Below are 19,144 nucleotides of genomic sequence, written 5' to 3'. Positions count from 1 at the left end.
TTGTAAGAACCTTACTTTAAACTTTGTTGTGTTTATCGGCTCCACGTGTATTTTGTTTTGATAATGAATTTCTCTGAGGAAATATGAAAACTGAGCCTAGTGTTATAGTCCCTGTGTTCAGGTTCAATGTAAAGTAGTAGAGTTATTTAAGGGGGCTAATACGATTTTATGGAAATATCTAAAACGTACGACAAAGGAAAAATAAACTTTATCAGGAGACCGCTCAAAATGAATAATAGCTAGGTAGTGCTGTAATAAAGATATTTTTTACGATACATAAAATACAACTCGTTAACATAAGAACGTGTACACGAATAATGGCGGAAGTCATATTTAACCCTTTGGTTACCAAAATCCGATATATCGGCTTTCGGTGCTCTACCGAGAAATACCGGATCCGTCGGATCTGACGTTATGATTTATAAAAGTATAAGTATGTTAGGGATTCATTTAGGGTTGTGCAATTTTTTTCGATTCATACTATGTTTAGACTTTGAAAGAATTAGAATTATTATTTTACTAATACTTGTAATATTAAAAAAACAATTCAACATAAATGAGAAAAACAAAGCACATTAAACCATTTTTGCTGTCGCGAAAAGTATGTTATGTAAAGCTGTAATATTATTCAAAAATTACATTGTTGCGTGTCAAGGTTAATGAACAATATGCAATAAAAAATTTTAAAGTATTAAAATAATGTTATTTGTATTTGTAAATTACACGCGCCCCTACACTATTTCTTTCAACACCGGTTGTCGACAATTATATCGGCGAATCGTTTGATGTTCAGTGTTACGCGTACGGGGTAAAAAGGAGGTGGACATTAAGCGAATAGTAAATACTGGTTAGACCAGGGGTTCCCAATCTTTTTCAGCCCGCGGCGCACTTACAAGTATAGTATTTTGTCACGGCGCCCTACTTTACGAAGCTATTTGTATATATATATATATATATATATATATATATATATATATATATATATATATATATATATATATATATATATATATATATATAAATATAGGCACAAAAATTGACTCACGGCGCCCCTCTTTACATTCTACGGCTCACCAGGACGCCGCGGCGCACACTTTGGGAACCCCTGGGTTAGACATTTAGTTATTCATTTTTTTATCAACTTGCATACATTTACGAAAAGTTACATAAAATTTTCGAACACATTTTACTTTTGAATTATTTATGTTTAAATCGTGGTTTTTCTAGTAACCCCAAAAGTCCTGGTAACGAAAGGGTAAAAAAAACTTGGTTTGTTATTTAGGTAGTTAATGCATAGATTAAAATATAATAATAAACCCTTATATGTTATAAGACCACTCTTGAGTTTATTATTGTTAACATGACTAGATTCGAAACTAAATCGGTAGTTTTCGAAACTAGTCGTGTTATTATGAATTAATCTAAAAGTGGTCTTACACAAGTGATTTATTTTTATATTTAAGTTATTATGTTATTTCACAATATGATGAATTTATAAATAATTTATTTGATATATTTTTATTTTATTTTAAAGAGCAGTTGTTCGTTTACAAACATTGAATTCGTTAGCATTTATCATTTTGAAATTTACCTTTATGTGTCTGTCAATCAACCAGTTCAGTTCAATATCATCATCGTCTTCTCCGAATGGGTTAATTAACACTTCTGCTACTTTTAGCCATCCGACGTAGAAACAGAACTGCAAATGAACAAGATTTTCTACATAAAAAACAGTATAATCAAATTATCTTTCAATCGTTTATGAATACGTCAATACACCACTTAGGTTCCGCATGTTGTACGTTGGAAAAATATAAATGCTCAAAGTACAGGTTATTGAACAATAAAATATTTATTTGAGATTTGTAGAGATAACAAAAAAGAATAACCCACCAATCCTGTATTTATAAGGCTTGTCCTCAGGTGTGATAGTTAGGAAAGGAAAGGTATATGTGAAAAATATATTACAAACACCCAGACCAATTAAAAATGAAAATTTCTTGAATTTCCCGCAACGCCAGTTTCGCAATCGAGTATATACCCGACTACGCCAAGGAGCCTGGTAATGTATTTTGACATCTCAGTCAATTAAACAGTGAAATGCATTTCATCTAAGACATGAAATGCGTTCAAATTAGAGATGAGCTTAAACAGCAACTTTTAAGTGATCGGTATACCGGTGACGGTGACTTGAAAGTCACCGCTTCGTTTAATAACGACCTGGTTGCTGCTTCATTTCGTCCATCCCGTGCGTATTTTTGGTATCACATTATTTGTAAATCTATTCACTAAAAGAAACCTTTAATTTTTATTTCCAATGTATATAAAGATAAAAAGGTCACAAAGTTTATTTTAATTTTATTTAATAAAAATACAAAATACAATAGCAAATTGACTTTTTTGTCCTCATACAAATAGGGAAAGCAAAAGTAAAATATCATCAAACAAACAAAGATTAACAAAACAACATTAGTACTATAAAATAATTACAATAAAGTATTAGTAACATAAAAATAGTACACACCAAACTAACACAAAATTAGGAGTAAAAAAAACGTAAAGTCTAACAATGTGATCGAACAATAACAGACATGCATCGCGTCACAGCATTGGCCGTCCGACGAATTTACGATCGTGTTTGGACGTCTTCATTCGTTTTTTTATCTGAGTTTAGTCGAGTTCAAATATCAACATTACGCCGGACTCGGGGCTGTTGCGGCGATTTTAAAACAAGTTGCCGGTATAGCCGATGACCATCTAAGTCACCGGTATAAAAATATCGCCTATCTCTAGTTGAAATGTACTATGATTTATCTTTCTTTTCTGTGCGAAATCATTTGTTTTCGATTTCTAGTCGAATCTATCGTTAAACTATTTCATCGGTATGACATTTTCTATTCATGTCATTCAATGTGCACATTCTAATTTACCATTAGATAGAATGGCTACATTGTGCAGTAATTGTGCGTTATCGTCTTCGTTGCAACAGCGTTCCTGCAGAATATAAATATGTTTATAATATATATGTATTTTCAAAAGTACATATGAATGTTCATATTTTTGGTGGAATAAAAATAAATAATATTGTATTTGCTCTATTTCCTCAAGAGCACAAAACAATTTATAAAAACTGATACTCGATAAAACATAAAAAAGTGAGGTAATTTGAACATTCAAATTACTAATTGAAAAACAAAAAACTTAATTTCACCATAAACTCTCAATTAATGACTAGTTACTTTGAACTACTAGTTTGATCGACTTGTAATAAGTTTTAACGTATTCGCGATATCATCATATTACTAAAAGTTGCAGTAATTGAAAGGACTATCATTTGGTAAATTTTGAATATACATATGCATTGATAAACATTGTGCAATTGGAATAAAAATATAAAATTGAGATGCATAGTCGTAAAGGCATATTTTTTGTCAATAATGATAAGTAAATGTAGAGCTTTGAAGAGTCATCTCTCAAGGAAGTTAACAAAAAAAAAGAGTTTGAAAGGATTGACCATATATGTACATGTATATGTATACATGAGGAGGTGCTGCCAAGGTAGAGTAAGAACAACTCGTCGATAACTAAACTTAATCAAGCGAAGGAAGGCTACGTTCTTGGGATACAACATAAGGCATAACTGGAACCAGCTTGTCCAAGAAATAATGACATGAAAAGCGGATGGCAGAAGAGATATAGTTGAAAGCGGAAGTCTCAACTTGCATAAAGGCTTGGACCGGCATTCAGAGTTTAGAGGATCTCTTTGACCTGGCGAGAAATTCAAGCTTAGGAACGCGTCTCTTTCAAATACTACCCGTTTTTTGTAAAATGGTTCATTTTATTACAAATTTCTCTTTTCTAGAAAAATCAACCATGTTGCAAAGCCTGCTAACTCCATAACACCGCATTTTGCCTACTATTGACAAATAAAGTTTTCAGTGTGATAATTGTTTTGAATCTAGTGATGAGATATCCGTGAGATGTCCTTAGTTCAATGGAGATGAATGTAGTATACGCATTGTGGAAAATCCAATGTTACGACACGTACGGAGATGGTACTGTTTGTTTATATGGAAATATATGTATTCATTCAATATTAGCTTGTGATATAGAGTAACGTGTATATGCGCTGGTTGAATAATAGTTGAAATTTGTTATTACCGTCTGCAACAATAAACCGAGAATATTATTGCAGCTAATCTACGTTTATAACAGTTTTCTTTTGTGTTTATACTCTTTATCGGTTATATAAAGACAAACCATAAAGGTATTTTGCAATACAATCGCGACCTCAAGAGTTACTGCATATGTATACAAACCGCGTGAGAGGATTTTCCACTAACACATACACTAAATACGGCTGATGCTTAAATTCAACAGTAAAATTTAAAGAAAAACACTCAATTTAGGAACTTTTTTTTCACTTTTACCTTTGATTACGAAAACTAAATTTGTCTGACACTGATGAAAAAATCGATCTTTCCTGTGTCTATTTTTAATGTGGAAACCTCTATCATTATAACCCTAACTGTCTATCATATCTTTCTTTCTCGGATTCCTTTATTTCTTCCCTCTGAACATCTTGCATAATCCTTCTACCAGGCTGGTTTTAGTGATCACTTTACACACGTGTAACGTTTGCCAATTCTACCCATGATTGACAACCACATTATTAAAATTCTTGAAACTTCTAGATATATTGATCAAACTCGGAACACAACAGTCTTAAGCACTGCAAATGCCCAGACTTCCATATTCTTCTTCATCTTTGTTAAGATGTCAAAAAATAATGTAAAAAATAACTCCTAATTGGAGATCATCCGGATTTGTGAACATGTTAAAATTGGACAAACTCAAAATGCTGTAAATTTACAATTTTGTAATTATTTGTACAATCATACTGTAATGAATGTTTTTTTCGTTTATACTTATATTAATTGGAAAATATTACTTTTCAGTAAAAAGCCCGTCAATATACATACATATATTTTGTACAAGAAGTTTAAGAAAAATATAAAACTTTTTTATTAATGGGTATTATTTTATATTATTTTTATATATTTTTTTTGTATTATTTTACCCATTTAGATTCCCAGATTTTTATATTCCATTCTTATAAAATTAAATCATCTGTATTAAAACGGGTATAATATATTTTTTAAAGTACAAATAACGATTTTCAACGATTAATAAAACATACCTGTAGGGCTGTAAAGAGAGGAAAGTATATATCCGGATCTTCGTACTTTCCAGAAGTTCCCTGGTTGGGTACCATCTGTCTACCCATCAGGGCTGCGATAAAGTAAGTGTACAGAGCCAGGGTCACCACCTAGAAATTAAAAAATATATTTTAAATAAATAATATATAAATATAATAAAACCCTTATCCGCACCCCAATGGTGCATAGGGCACTGTGTCTTATAAACGCAGTGTTATCATGATCGTTTTACACATGAAGGAAAGGTGATCAGCCCTCCGCTCCAGGTACCAGTCCATGGTTATATTGAATAAATATTACAGTGAAAAAATCACTTGTATTTATTTTTACCCCCCCTTGGGAATCGAACCCGGGACCTCCAGAACGGTAGCCGAGCGTGCTGACCATTACACTACGGAGGCGGACAAATTTTTAAATAAATTTTAAATAAAAAAATTAAAAAATGTTTTATTTATCTTCTCCTCCCAGTGATATGTATTTAATACAACTCGACTTTTCAAATATATAAATATCAATGTAAAATGTAATAGATACGGGCTCAAAATTTGTATTCCTCTGTTATATAATAATGTATTACGTGAAAGTATTGTATTATAAAGTTATTCATTTGCTGCGAGAGAAATAAATAATTTGTGAAAAAATCGGGAATAAAATCACCAATTCACAAACGTTTCTATGTGTGCGTATTTGGCGTGCTTTGTAAATATACGTTTACGTTTGTTTACTCCGCCAGTATTGCGCAGATAATGTTACGCAGTGGTCGTGTCACTACGCTAGCTATTGCGGCTACTTGCGATGTTTTCCCCCCTTTTTTATAATATATATATATATATATATATATATATATATATATATATATATATATATATATATATATATATATATATATATATACACATATATATATATATATATATATATATATATATATATATCTATATATAAACATATATATATATATATATATATATATATATATATATATATATATATATATATATATATATATATATATATATATATATATGTGTGTGTATATTTTTTTATATTGTTCTAATTGGAATCTAAAAGCTTACATCCCAATATTTAGACAGGTACATTCTAAAAGTACTAAATAATGAAACAATGTTTTGGTCAATGGTGTAATTTTTAATCCATTTGCCGGATACAACTTCTCAAACACAAGCAAAATTATCTATAACGATGTCATTAGAAGATATAAATCGCATTTTTTTAGGTTTACAACATTTTAAAATAATACTTTAAATGGTACTATAATATATAAATATAGTTAAGTTAACGAGTATTCGAATTGTAAAAATGTTTAGGTTACTAATTTAGTAGAAAGTCTATAACATGATAAAAAAATGTAACGGCTCTTACCCTCAAATAAAACGGTTTAACTCTATATGTTTTGCAAACGCTGTTTGATAATAGTGTTGGGTGCATCGAAACACTTGACACAACAGATTTAAAAAATTTATAGAATTTAAATTAAAAATGAATATGTAATATTCGAAGCGACTCCCGAATTAATCGATGATTTTATTTTTTAATGGATTTTGCAAATAAAAACCGCAAGGTGACTGCAAGGTGTATTCTGTATTTTTTTTACAAAACCTGATATTATATCACCTCGCTTTAAAAGAGGCCCCAATTGATAGAATTTTAAAGAGTTAGATACTTACTTTTCGTGTGGCCAAGAATTGATGATATTATCGAAATATCGGCAACTCCACATTATCATCCAGAATTAGACGATAATCGGCTGTCCAAACTTTAAACTTAGTAAGGGACATTTTTTTAAAGTACGTTTTTTTTGCATTTTTGGATTAAGTAGAATCTACTTAGTCCAAAAATGCAAAAAAAACGTACAACAAAAAAATGTCCCTTACTGTGTTTTGAGTTTGGACAGCCGTAATGTAGAGTTGCCGAATATTTCGAATATAACGGTGGCAAACAGTACACGTGTTTCGCTCAGAGCAAGGTAACCTACATCACATACATACACATACACTGTGTACATAAACACTTACGCACATCTTCGAGGCTTGTACTTAACAACCCAACTACACATTAGCCTTGACATTGTATTTTTTGTCGATATAGCAATCGTAATTACAGTATTGAAGATAACCAAAAACTCGCTTGACCTCGGACAACTCGACGAGATTTTTTTGTGACGCGAAGATTCATAAATGGAGATTCCTGAGCATGTATTATACATATATACAATATCCGTAATTGAATGGTCAATAAGAAAAATATTACGTATCGTTATGTTTCATAGAACATTCATGCGTATTAGCAAGAGCACCATTCAATCAGTCAATTATAAAATTGATATTTATATTTTAAATTATATTTTATAAATTTTAACATGAGTATTCTGATGCCATTCTGTAAATAAGCCCTTAAAAAATAAGATCATTCAAGTCAATGCAAATTGGATACAGTACCCATTGGAAGATATTAAGACTCTCAAGTTATATTTTTCACTGTATATATGTCCTTCTTCTTCTTCTTCTTCATCTTGTTGTAGGCCTTGCGGCCTGTTTTTAACAGGATTTAGCCTCCTGAGATGTCGATTCCCAGAGTATATACATACATACAATATTCGTAATTGAATGGTCAATAAGAAAATTCATAAACAGAATATGTTATAATATGAAAATCTAAAGAGGCCTGCTATACTCGTACATAAATTAAAGAAGTTGACACTATCTGAGTTAATTTAATCATAAAGACATATGATTTAATTCGGTAGAGTGTGATCGTCTGCGTGAAACTTATTAGGACATAATAAATGTTAATCCAACGCGCTAACCACTTTGTTCCCCCGATGGGTTGTGAAGAATATTTGAACCGGTTCTGGCAACCGCGATATTTATAAATTTTTTTATATCTTTATACATACCTTTATATTGTATTTTATACCTTTATACATACTTTATACCTGTATACATTTAAAAAAAAACGATTTCTTGACTTCTAAAAGTCCGTCCGATGAACTTAAAAATAATAAAAATTCATTTTTAATTTCCTTAAAATCCATGGTACAATGTAATTCCATTCATTCTGCGTCGTTTTCAAACATCAAAATTTCTAAGCAATCTCTTATTAACTTTAGAAAATTTACGATGTACAAACGAATATTTAATTTTATTGTATGAAGAAATTATAAAATTTCATTCATTTTACTATCAAAACAGATATTGAAAAGAAAATTTTAAATTACCTACAATACGTTGTAAATATATTATCTTTTCATTTTCAATTTAAATTAAACTTATTGAATACAAATAATAGTATCATATTTATTTAACAATATTAAAATTGCATTATTTTGTATAATTGGTAATGATGATGAATGTATCGAAACACGTGTCACAATATATTTAAAATGGATAGATTAAATTAACAATAAAAATTTCGCTTTGGTGTTAATCGGATTTGAATTTCATATTAATTTCTCTTCGTTCGTTATTGTTCAAGTTCATATTTAGATTCTACATTTTGTTTTTCCGCATTTTGTATCAAATATTCACTGGATCGTTTTGTTGACAATTAAACTACTTTCTGGAATGTCGGCTTGTCCCATGTTTAATTTCATAAGAATTGAGTATTAGCGATTACCATATCGGAATGTTGCATTTTTTTTCGAATATGCAATCCGCGATGATGTTTACCTTCGAAAGTAAAGGCCAACGAAAGTCAAATTCAGATAAAATTTATCATTGAATATTATGTAGGCTCGTACATACGAGTACATACAAAAATATATGAAATACATATGTGTACAAAGCACTCGTTACATTATTAAAATTAATTCTGAGATCATTTCTAAGGAAGAATTGTGACATAGATGCTAATTTTAATACTGGTTGACATACTTAATTTGTATTATTTGAATTTTTGTACTTACTACCCATTCATTATGTCTTTCTAGGACAGCTTCAAGTAAAAAAAAACTGAATGAATAATGAAATAACAATTACGTATTCAATATTTAGCACGCACTTTGATGTGGCTCTCATAACAACGAGTTCATTCACAATATGACGATGGTCGTTTCTCTCTTATGGTACATGGATAAAATACATTTTACCATAAGTATTTATATATCACGAAATATAAAAAAGTTCTTACAGTTTTTTTTATAATTATTTGAGAATAAAAATAAGCATTATTTATTAACCCCTCTTGGAGTCGAATCCGGGACCTTCAGAACGGTATCCAAACGCCCTTACCACTACACTGCTGTCGTGGACACACATACACAAACATACATATACATACTTATGATAGTCATTCTTCAACAATTAAAGTTAGTAAATAAATACATGAGAGTCTAACTCTCATATTAACTTAATATTACTCCTAACTGGTACAAGAAGTACGGCATTGATCATCTTGGCTTTATGTCATTAACTTTTCTCTTCTGACGTCGACTATCACTTGAAAGTAACTGCCCTTGTCTGGGGCAGCTCTAAATAGCGCCTCGATGGTTCTACTCCCCGTCCAATCTCGTTTATTCCGGAATGTTTTTAACGAACAAGATAAAACTCCGTGGGTGAGGATAAAAGTTAGAAAAAGAAGAGAGGAGGACAACCGTATACGGCATTGTCACTTGGCATATATGAACTATACACATGCGGCCTGAAATATTAAACTAACTAGGGTAAAACCCCCTATAACGTAAATACAGGTACCGCATTATCAATGAGAATGTTAGAAATGGTTAATTTAAAAAATGATTTTTTAAATATTTTAACCAACGGAAATGACTGAAATAAGTCTTTTAAAATTAAAATACAATTTGATAATATTAACCCCCTACAACGTTATCATTGAAAACGCGGTACCTATCTCAGCGTTATAGGGGGGTTTACCGTATACTGAGGGTGAGTATCTATTTGTACGGATTTTCGTAACAAGATGAAATTTTTAACAGGAACTTATAAAAATTAGCAGTGTCTAATTTTCGTTAGCTTGTTCTATTTTTTGGTGCAGAGACCTATTCATCTTTGATTAGCAATTATGATCAGAATAATAATTTTGGGTAAATTTTATCAAAATTTAAATATCGATCTACGTGCAAGAAAATTAAAACGACATTTTTTTCCTATACCATTTGTTCCGTTCATAAGTGTTGAATATCAAACGAAAAAAAAATTGAAATTGAAAATGCATGCAAGTAAATTATTCTAACCGTATGTCTACAAATTATTAATTTCCGTTTAATTAAGAAAACTATTTACTCAGCCGTTACCGTATTATAACATTCAAAAACAAACATTCTGATTTTATTTTATTTAGTGTATTTACTTAGAGTATTTAGAGTATCCGTATCTAAAATCAACATGTTTCTAGAGTTATTATACTACGTATATATATATATATATATATATATATATATATATATATATATATATATATATATATATATATATATATATATATATATATATATATATATATATATATATATATATATATATATATATATATATATATATATATATTTATGTATATATATATATTTTTATATATATATATATATATATATATATATATATATATATATTTTATTTTATTTATTATTTTATGCATATGTATATACATATATTTATGAAGCATCAAATAATTGTACGTAGTGTATGCACATTTAACAGTTCAGTAATCATTTAAGTCCTTAAAAAAATCGTGATTGAAACTAATGTAGGTGAATGTTTTATCGATAAGAACATAATAACGAAAAACTAATAAAAACATGTATTGAAAAAATGTTTTTTTATTTATTTATTTATCAATAGTATACTTGATCCGAATGTTATTTTAATTCACGTGTTTTTTTTTAATTTATGTATTATATAATTGAATCTCGGCAATTTCCAACGTACCTACCGAGTTTAGTAGCTACTTTCTGATGTGTATCCGTCATTACGTTTTTTTTCTTCTAAATAGTCGTTGGTGTAAATAAATTTAGCACTAAGAGTACATATATATTAAATTGTTTTAGTATTTTTTTAGGTACATCGACGGCTGAACATAGGTATAATAATAAAAAAAATGAATTTGATTAATTTACATGGAGCTATTTTCGTAATATTATACTTCCTCAAGGGCGCTTCACTGTGCTTGAATAAGGGAAAATAGATTGTAAAAATGATTTATCAAATTAATGCGTTTTTATTTTTTATTTTTCTAAAGATCACGTTTCTCTCACTATTTCTAACTACTGGTGGAAGAGCATCTACGCCATCGGTCCCGTGACAGCAAAGGTACGATCGCCAAATTTAGTGTGCTGGTTGCATATCATAGCAGGTATCCCACATATTATGTTACGAATTTAATATGATGTTTTTTAAAAGCATTTTGGACTGTTTTCTGCCCTTTACATGTGGAGGTCCTCATCAAAAAGTTACATTTCCAATATTGCATAAAAAATAATTTAAACGCAAATCTGTTATGTTTACTATATTCTATCGAAATCTTATTTAAAGTTGTGACAAAACGTGACCAATCGTGTGTTAAACCAATATGAAATCATTAAAATGCACCAAAAAGTTAAAATTGTACAAATTAGAATTCGTGATTACTAAAAAATCATTTATGAAGGAAATGTAACGTTTTGGTGAGGATCTCCACAAATGTATTCGACATAAGGAGTGGATATTGATGAAAAAATTATAGAAAACTATATAAGTTTTTGTGTGACGATTCTCACCTGAGTGTAAACGAGCGGCACACACACGGTATCATATCCTATTAGTCCTCCCAGTCTCCTCCTAATATCTGATAGCTCCATGAGCAGGGTTTGGACTATGTGGTCACTAGAGATAAGGCCTTCCTTTCTCGCCCTGTTGATGATGTTAGTCGCCCAAACTAGAGGCATCCAGTACTTCGACATGGGACTCTTCCCGTCCATCTTTTCAAACACTTTGCGCTCACTCTCCAACATCAATCCTGTAAAAAGAAAGCATTCACGAATATGGAAATCAGTCATTTTGAAAACGAACGCCGCAAAAAACAAAATGAATATATCATACATTGATTGATTGCATGCGAAAATTCCATAAGTGACAGGCGCACATAAAATCGCAAGTTAAATCAATATTTTGGTAGAGAAATTCATACATAAATATGTGATATTCAATATCGCTTTGGTATACTGGTCGCCACATAAGAATGCAAAACTAGCACATAAGAAATCATTTGTGTTATATGCAAGCATGTAAATGTGGTAGTAAAATCACGCATTTCGATTGGCTGCATGTCTGTTTGTACAGTGTACAGTGTACAGTGACCATGTCTGATATTTCGAAGTTGGGATAAGGAAGGGCTTTGTCTGGACAAACCAAGAAAGTCGTGTTAAATATTTAAAAAAATATTCAGAATAAACGAGTTGTAAATATTATATGTAAATATTCATTTAATAAACGAAGTAAAAATACAAATTTTATATTCATTAAGTTATACGAATTATTATAATTTTGTGGTTTTTTATTAGGTGGCTTTTTATTATAATTTTAATATAATAAAACTAATAAGTTAAAATATTTTGTTGATATGTTTCTTTGCCCTGAATCTGTTCATATATTGTCTGCGTTTTTATATTAAACGCATCGCTCAGACTAAAAATCAGACGTCTATTACACTGTTGCATTTTTATTTTGGTGTCTATGTTTAAATCAAAACTAAGAGTAAATAGTGTTTAAAATAAATTCTAATATATTTATATTTTTTCACCATGGTCACCCTATGATAGATTTGCATTCTTAACTGGCGACAACTCTACTGTCTTGCATTGTCTGGTGTCGTTCTGACTATAAAGTTTTTATCCACCTTAGGTCGCCTAGCTAACTAGGGCTGTTATCCGCTGTCATTGGTCAAGCGATGACCGATTATAGGATTAAACTAATGAGCCTGGATACCCATTAGGGATGGTGTGTGCCACTAGTACCCGAATATGTAACCCGATGGAGTTGTCAACTCCCATCGTTTGTGAACCGCCACTAACATGTGGGTCAGACGCTCACAGCTTGTCACTTCTTCGGTCCCTGCCTATATTAGACATCAACCGTATGACGTTGTTCACCCCTTATCGCGTTCAGGAATAGGTAAGGAGTTTCCCTTCTTCGAGCCTGTTGGCATTTCTCAGTAGTCTCCACTGCTTTAGGGTATTATGCGGTATTTAATCATAAAAAAATATTTTTATACCCTGTTCTTTAGCAGCCTCAATTACTCAATTGGATGATTCCGTATGTTAAACCACAACAAATACATAAGTATGTGTATTTATATACTCAAACCCAGGCAAAGTTTTAATTTTCTTAAACCCAGGTAACATTTGTAACCAGCTTATCGAAAGGATCGAGAGTTTCAAGTACTTGGGAGTGTAGGTGATTGAAAATGGCAGCCTTCAAAAGGAACTGGGTGTGCGATTAGGACTCGCAGGGTCCGCATTTAACAGTATGAAGGCTGTCTGGAGATCGGATTTATACTCGGTGAAGACCAAATGCTGCCTATACAATGCCTGCATTGCTCCTGTTCTCTTATACGGCTGTGAAACATGGCACCTTACAAGGGCCCAGAGCAGCCGTGTACTGAGTTTGAGAATAGGTGTCTGCGGAGAATTTTAGGCGTGCGGTGATTTGACTTTGTGAGAAGTAAAGAGATAAGGCGTAGGACGCAGCAAATCTTGGTCACAACTGTCGTCAAGAAAAGGCGATTCAGTAGGCTTGGCCATGTACTCCGCATGCCTCCTGAGAGCCGCCATCAAGCTTGCCTCTTTTACAAGGCATCAGGTTCGCGTCGCCCAGGACGACCACTGCTGACAATTCGTCAACAGTTCTCGTCAGAACTTCGGGACGCGGATTTGACTTGGAAGAATGCAAGGGAGCTGGCAGCCGACAGAAATCCTGGAGACAGTTTGTGGACTCCATATACTCCACCTAGGGAGCGGATATGGTTTAATTTAAGTAATTGAATTTATATTTCAACATTTGAACTAATTGAAGTTTTCCATAAAATACCAATTTCGTATTGAAAATTTAAGTTTTTCTTATAATTTATAGGAATAAATATATGGTTTTGAAAATAAAATAGTTTTTGAAAGGTTAGGAGTTAAAAAAAATAAAACGAAAAATTGTATTTTGTATGACATGTTTTAAATCGTTTCAGGAAAAGCATGTTTAAAAAAAAAAAGGGCAATCGCAGCGCCATCAATTTAATGTAATATAAATATGAAATTGGAAACGTCACGTTTATTAGGCACATTTTGTTCCATGAGAGAAAAGAAAGATATAATGGAGAGAGAAGTAAGAAGAGAGCTCTAAATGACATATCTCATATTTTAGGAATCACCATAAATATCAGTATTACTAATTGAAGCACCAATCAATGACAATGTAAATATTGAATAAATGCTCTCTCTCTCTCTTTTCTTCTCTCTCTCTCTCTCTCTCTCTCTCGTTTATATCTTTACACATCTTTAAATCAGGATAGGCAGTAGAAAAACGGCGTTTTTCAATGGCACGTACTCAGACTAAAAATTCTAATAATGCGTGTTTTATCGCGGAAAGATAACAGAGAACATACATAGCTCAACAAAAAATAGCCAAACACATATTTCCTTCAATAAAAGTTTTCCCCAATTTTTTTTCACTTAAGTGGGCTAAACTCTACTTTCGTGCTCATGTGGAATGCACGCCACTGGGTTTATGTATTTAGCTGATTAAATAATAAAATGTTCCGGTCTTTATTATCACGTATGCTATCTGACTACTTTATTTCGTACATCGTACAATTAATGAATTAATAAATTACCGTAATAAATGTTTCAAATTTTGAACATTTCTATATTTCGCAATTATCTAGAAAAAACATCGACCAAATTTTTATAAAAGCAAACCTCATACACCAATACATGGTGATAAAATAAACATTTTCAGGTGCTAATTATTGCATTTTAAATTTAAGTTTAACTTGGTAAATACCACCATTTCATAAAATCTATTGTGACACGTGTTTAAATGCATTCCGCATCACAATAGATTTTATATAAGTCACAATAGATTATAATAAATAGTAAAACTTAAATTTAAAATGGATAGATATAACCACAAACTGGCTGCAGAATCAATAATTGCTTTTTTCCAGGAACTTATTCTGGTCTATTCAAATATGGACTTATTGAGATATAAATATTATATCGGACCACCGGAGAGGTCACATGTCTATTCACGCCTGATTTTTTTAAATCGTATTAGGATATTTTTTGTTTTTGTTTTTTTAGTATATACTAATAATACAGAAAAATATTTTAATCTTATTCTTCTTCTTTCTGGCTACATCCCAGCTTATTGTCCTCGTAGACTGCTGGGGTCAGCTCTCCTCGTCCTCAGGTCCTTCTGTCCTGGATAACGTCACCTAGGCCATGCCTTAGAATCATGTTATCTTTCTGCTTTACCCATGAAATCCTTGGTCTTCCTCTAGATATCTTTCGAGGAAGATCCATTTCTATTGCCTGGTTAACTATTTAAATATTTATTAGGAGTTAGAATAAAATATTTTAATATATTTTAAAACTTTTTACCCTGCAATACTTCTTTTCTTTTCAAAACCATATAATTATTTCCAAGAAAAACTTTTTTTATGAATACAAAACGGTGCTTTAAGAAAAATATCAATTACGTAAAATGTTAAGTAATTGATTTCGTTAAAATTTAAATTAAGTTGCGACTTAACGAATACTAGTCCTTAAACCAGCCTATGACGGTCGTCAGCCCCGTAAATGCCCAGACTTCCATATTCTTCTTCATCTTTGATGAGATGTCAAAAATAATATGAAAATAACTCCTGTGATTGGAGATAATCCAGATTTTGTGAACAAGTATTCGGACATACTCAAAATGTTGTAAATAAATTGTCTGGTCAAATTATAAGCTTAAATAATAAAAATGAAAATGGTATTTTCTGGCATTTCTCATTTGTGTGATTATAATCCAGGATTCGGATCTCACATACTAATATAAGAGTTTCTGCTTAATAAAAAGCTTCTTTACATCTCACCAATAGATGTCTCTAGTGAAGTTCTAGTGATTCAAGAACAAGGTTTCTAAATTGGTTCATATATACAGAACTTCCAAGAATTTGAGTAATGTGGTTGTCAATAATGGGTAGAATTGGTGAATGTTACACGTGTGTAAAGTGATCACTTAAACCAGCCTATGACGGTCGTCAGCCCAGACTTCCATATTCTTCTTCATATTTGATGAGATGTCAACAATAATACTAGTCCTTAATATTTTCATTACTTCACAGGGATTGAAAAGTTTAACAAATAAGAAATGTGTGTTATTTATATTTTATTTACAATACTATTTCACCTGAGCTACAGCAACGTATCGCCGGGAATATGTACTTAGTTAATAAAAAGGTGTCTCACAATAGTGCCCATATAAAATAAATGTGAATTTTTAATTACCCTATTCCTTGTTATGATCAATTTAAGAACAATGGATATTTTCCATGTCGTGACTAATTACGTCTATGGGTCGTACGTAAAGCTGTACCTATACACATTACACATGCACATCTCTGAAATAAATAAATTACATAAATGCTCTTAACGAGAAACGGATATGCTCACAATGGGAAAATGCAGCTAAATTTCTGACAAAATATGTTAAACAGGCATCTTTGTATTACATACAGTAGGTAACAACCTAGATGAAGAATAATATGGAAATCTGTGCATTTACAGGGCTTATGATCTGTCATATGATTTATGTGACAGCTGACTTTCACGGTCGTTAAATTTCATTGTTATTTTTGAACTTCCAAATTTACACAAATTCTTTGTACTCTTTATGGTGTATTTTAAAAACTTTTTTAGTATCTCAGTTGGAGCTAATATATGCATCGGCTTATTTTTTGATGAAAATAGTTTCTTTTCTAACAAAAGATGACAATTCTTTCGAAATTACTTGTATTAGACCATTTGATAATATGCATTATTTTTTAAGATATTTTTTTTATAGTACTTAAACACTGAATTTAGCTTCCGAATGCCGTATATCATCTAATGTTAGATATCGAAGACTTTATACAGTTTTTATTTTATTACATCAAAATAATGTTTGTGGTTGGCATTCATTGTATAAAGATATTTTTTACTTGTATTTGTCAAATTTGGAATGTATTTTTTGTGGAAATTTTAGCTTAAGATATGGTACAAATTACAAAATGACAACGTACGTACCTAGTAAATGTAAAAATGACTTATTTATCATTGATGTTTGTTTTATTATGTGTGCTGGATGTTTGAACAGTTGTGTAAAATGTTTTCGTGCAGGCTGACTGTAGATATGAATTTTTTTCAGAATTTTTATTTTGATATTACCATAATTTTCAAACAAGGTCTTCAATTTTTTCATATTAAATGATGTTGAATTTAATAAAAAAACAAAGGTATTCGCATATTTTATACGACGCTAAAAAAATAAAACTTTTTGGTGTAAATTTGTTAACTTTTACAGTGAAGTAGAGAGTGCGTCAATAGTTCTTTATTATATTCTTTTGGGAATTATACTGTTTGTACAAAAAATGGTATGTGCAGGAAGGAAAAGGAGAGGAGAGGAATTGATAAGAGAGTGGTTATGGGACCTGTTCTTTGGAACAAATATTAATAGTATAATCCCGTTTCGAAAAAAAAAATATCCATGTGAACAAATAATATTAACGCCGCAGATAATTTGGTTAAAATATTTTACGTACAGCCTACAAAATTAATTTTTCCTTTCGCGTTTAAGCAAGCATAACAGAAATAAACATTAACAAATAAAATTTGACATTTAAATATACATACATATCTTACGCGTATTATCATACCTGTCTTGATTGTGTTATATAATTCTGAGAATATTTGTGTTGCCAATAAAGGTATGATTTTTTTGTAATCATTAATTTAAAAAAAGACAATTTTGGCACTGGGTATTTGTCATTTAAAACGTGTTTCACTTATTATTAAAATAATAATAATAATAGCAATTAACAAAAACAGTGGTTAATTGACTTAATATTTCTTGCTAGATGTACCCAGCCCCGCTTTGCTGAGGCTCAGACTAGTTAAATGGAAAATGAAAAGAAAAAAAAACACATTTCTTTAATAAATTTAATTTCACCTTGTGGATATATATTTTTTTACAAGCTATTAGGAAGGACTTTGACTGTAATAAATGTTTAGAAGTGTTTTTATTGAAAGCTTTAAGTTGTAAGTCAGCAAAAAAAAAGTGGTTTAAAAACACGTTTTTACCTGTCAAATGTGAATAAAACAAGCGCGTACTTGAAGATAAAATTGTGACAAAATGTTAGAAAAAATGTGTTACCTGTTGCATTTTGATTTGTGTAGAGAAATATTTTAATGCAACGTTGGGTCAAAAATTTAAAACATGGGTGAGTTACTTTAGGAGATTTAAGATTTTGATGAAAAGATCTTTTACATTAAAAAAAATATGAGTTAAACTTTAATAAAAAATGGACATTTACATTTTTTGTCAAGACTAGTAACTCACCATAGTTTGTAATAATAAATTAACGCCTTAGAAACATGTGTCGTCATTTCAACATAGAAAAAAAAAAAAAATTGTTGTTGCAAAAATGTAAGTAAAATTAGTATATCACCACTCACCGAGATTTTTATGTCTACCGGTTTCGAAACGCACCCGTCTCTTCGTCAAGACAATCGTACCACAGCGTAACAATATTACCATACTACATTCACTGCATGTTTGACCTCGCATGTGTTAAAATCGCATGTGTTAAACATTTAGTTTAGTTTTAAGCGTGTAAATAGTGCTATGGTATCAAAGGGTAGTATTGTTTGCATGCTGAGGTAGTGATTGTCCTGAAGAAGAGTC

At 30.9% G+C, this 19,144-nt stretch overlaps 1 protein-coding gene across 1 annotated transcript in view; it reads right to left on the bottom strand.

Annotated features, from left to right (window-relative positions):
• Best2 (bestrophin 2) overlaps positions 1-19,144 on the bottom strand; it is an 86,859-nt gene that overhangs the window by 3,568 nt on the left and 64,147 nt on the right. The window contains exons 5-7 of the mRNA XM_088256882.1: positions 11,950-12,188; positions 5,201-5,329; positions 1,592-1,699 (exon numbers count right to left, since the gene is read on the bottom strand). Of these exons, the coding sequence (XP_088113008.1) occupies positions 1,592-1,699; positions 5,201-5,329; positions 11,950-12,188 (476 nt within the window). The remainder of the gene's footprint in view (positions 1-1,591; positions 1,700-5,200; positions 5,330-11,949; positions 12,189-19,144) is intronic.

The sequence above is a fragment of the Brachycentrus maculatus genome, unplaced genomic scaffold (assembly GCF_059751285.1).
Source record: "Brachycentrus maculatus isolate JH-2025_06_01 unplaced genomic scaffold, ASM5975128v1 h1tg000068l, whole genome shotgun sequence".
NCBI classification, from domain to species: Eukaryota; Metazoa; Arthropoda; class Insecta; order Trichoptera; family Brachycentridae; genus Brachycentrus; species Brachycentrus maculatus.
This window is presented reverse-complemented; position numbering and strand designations above follow the sequence as displayed.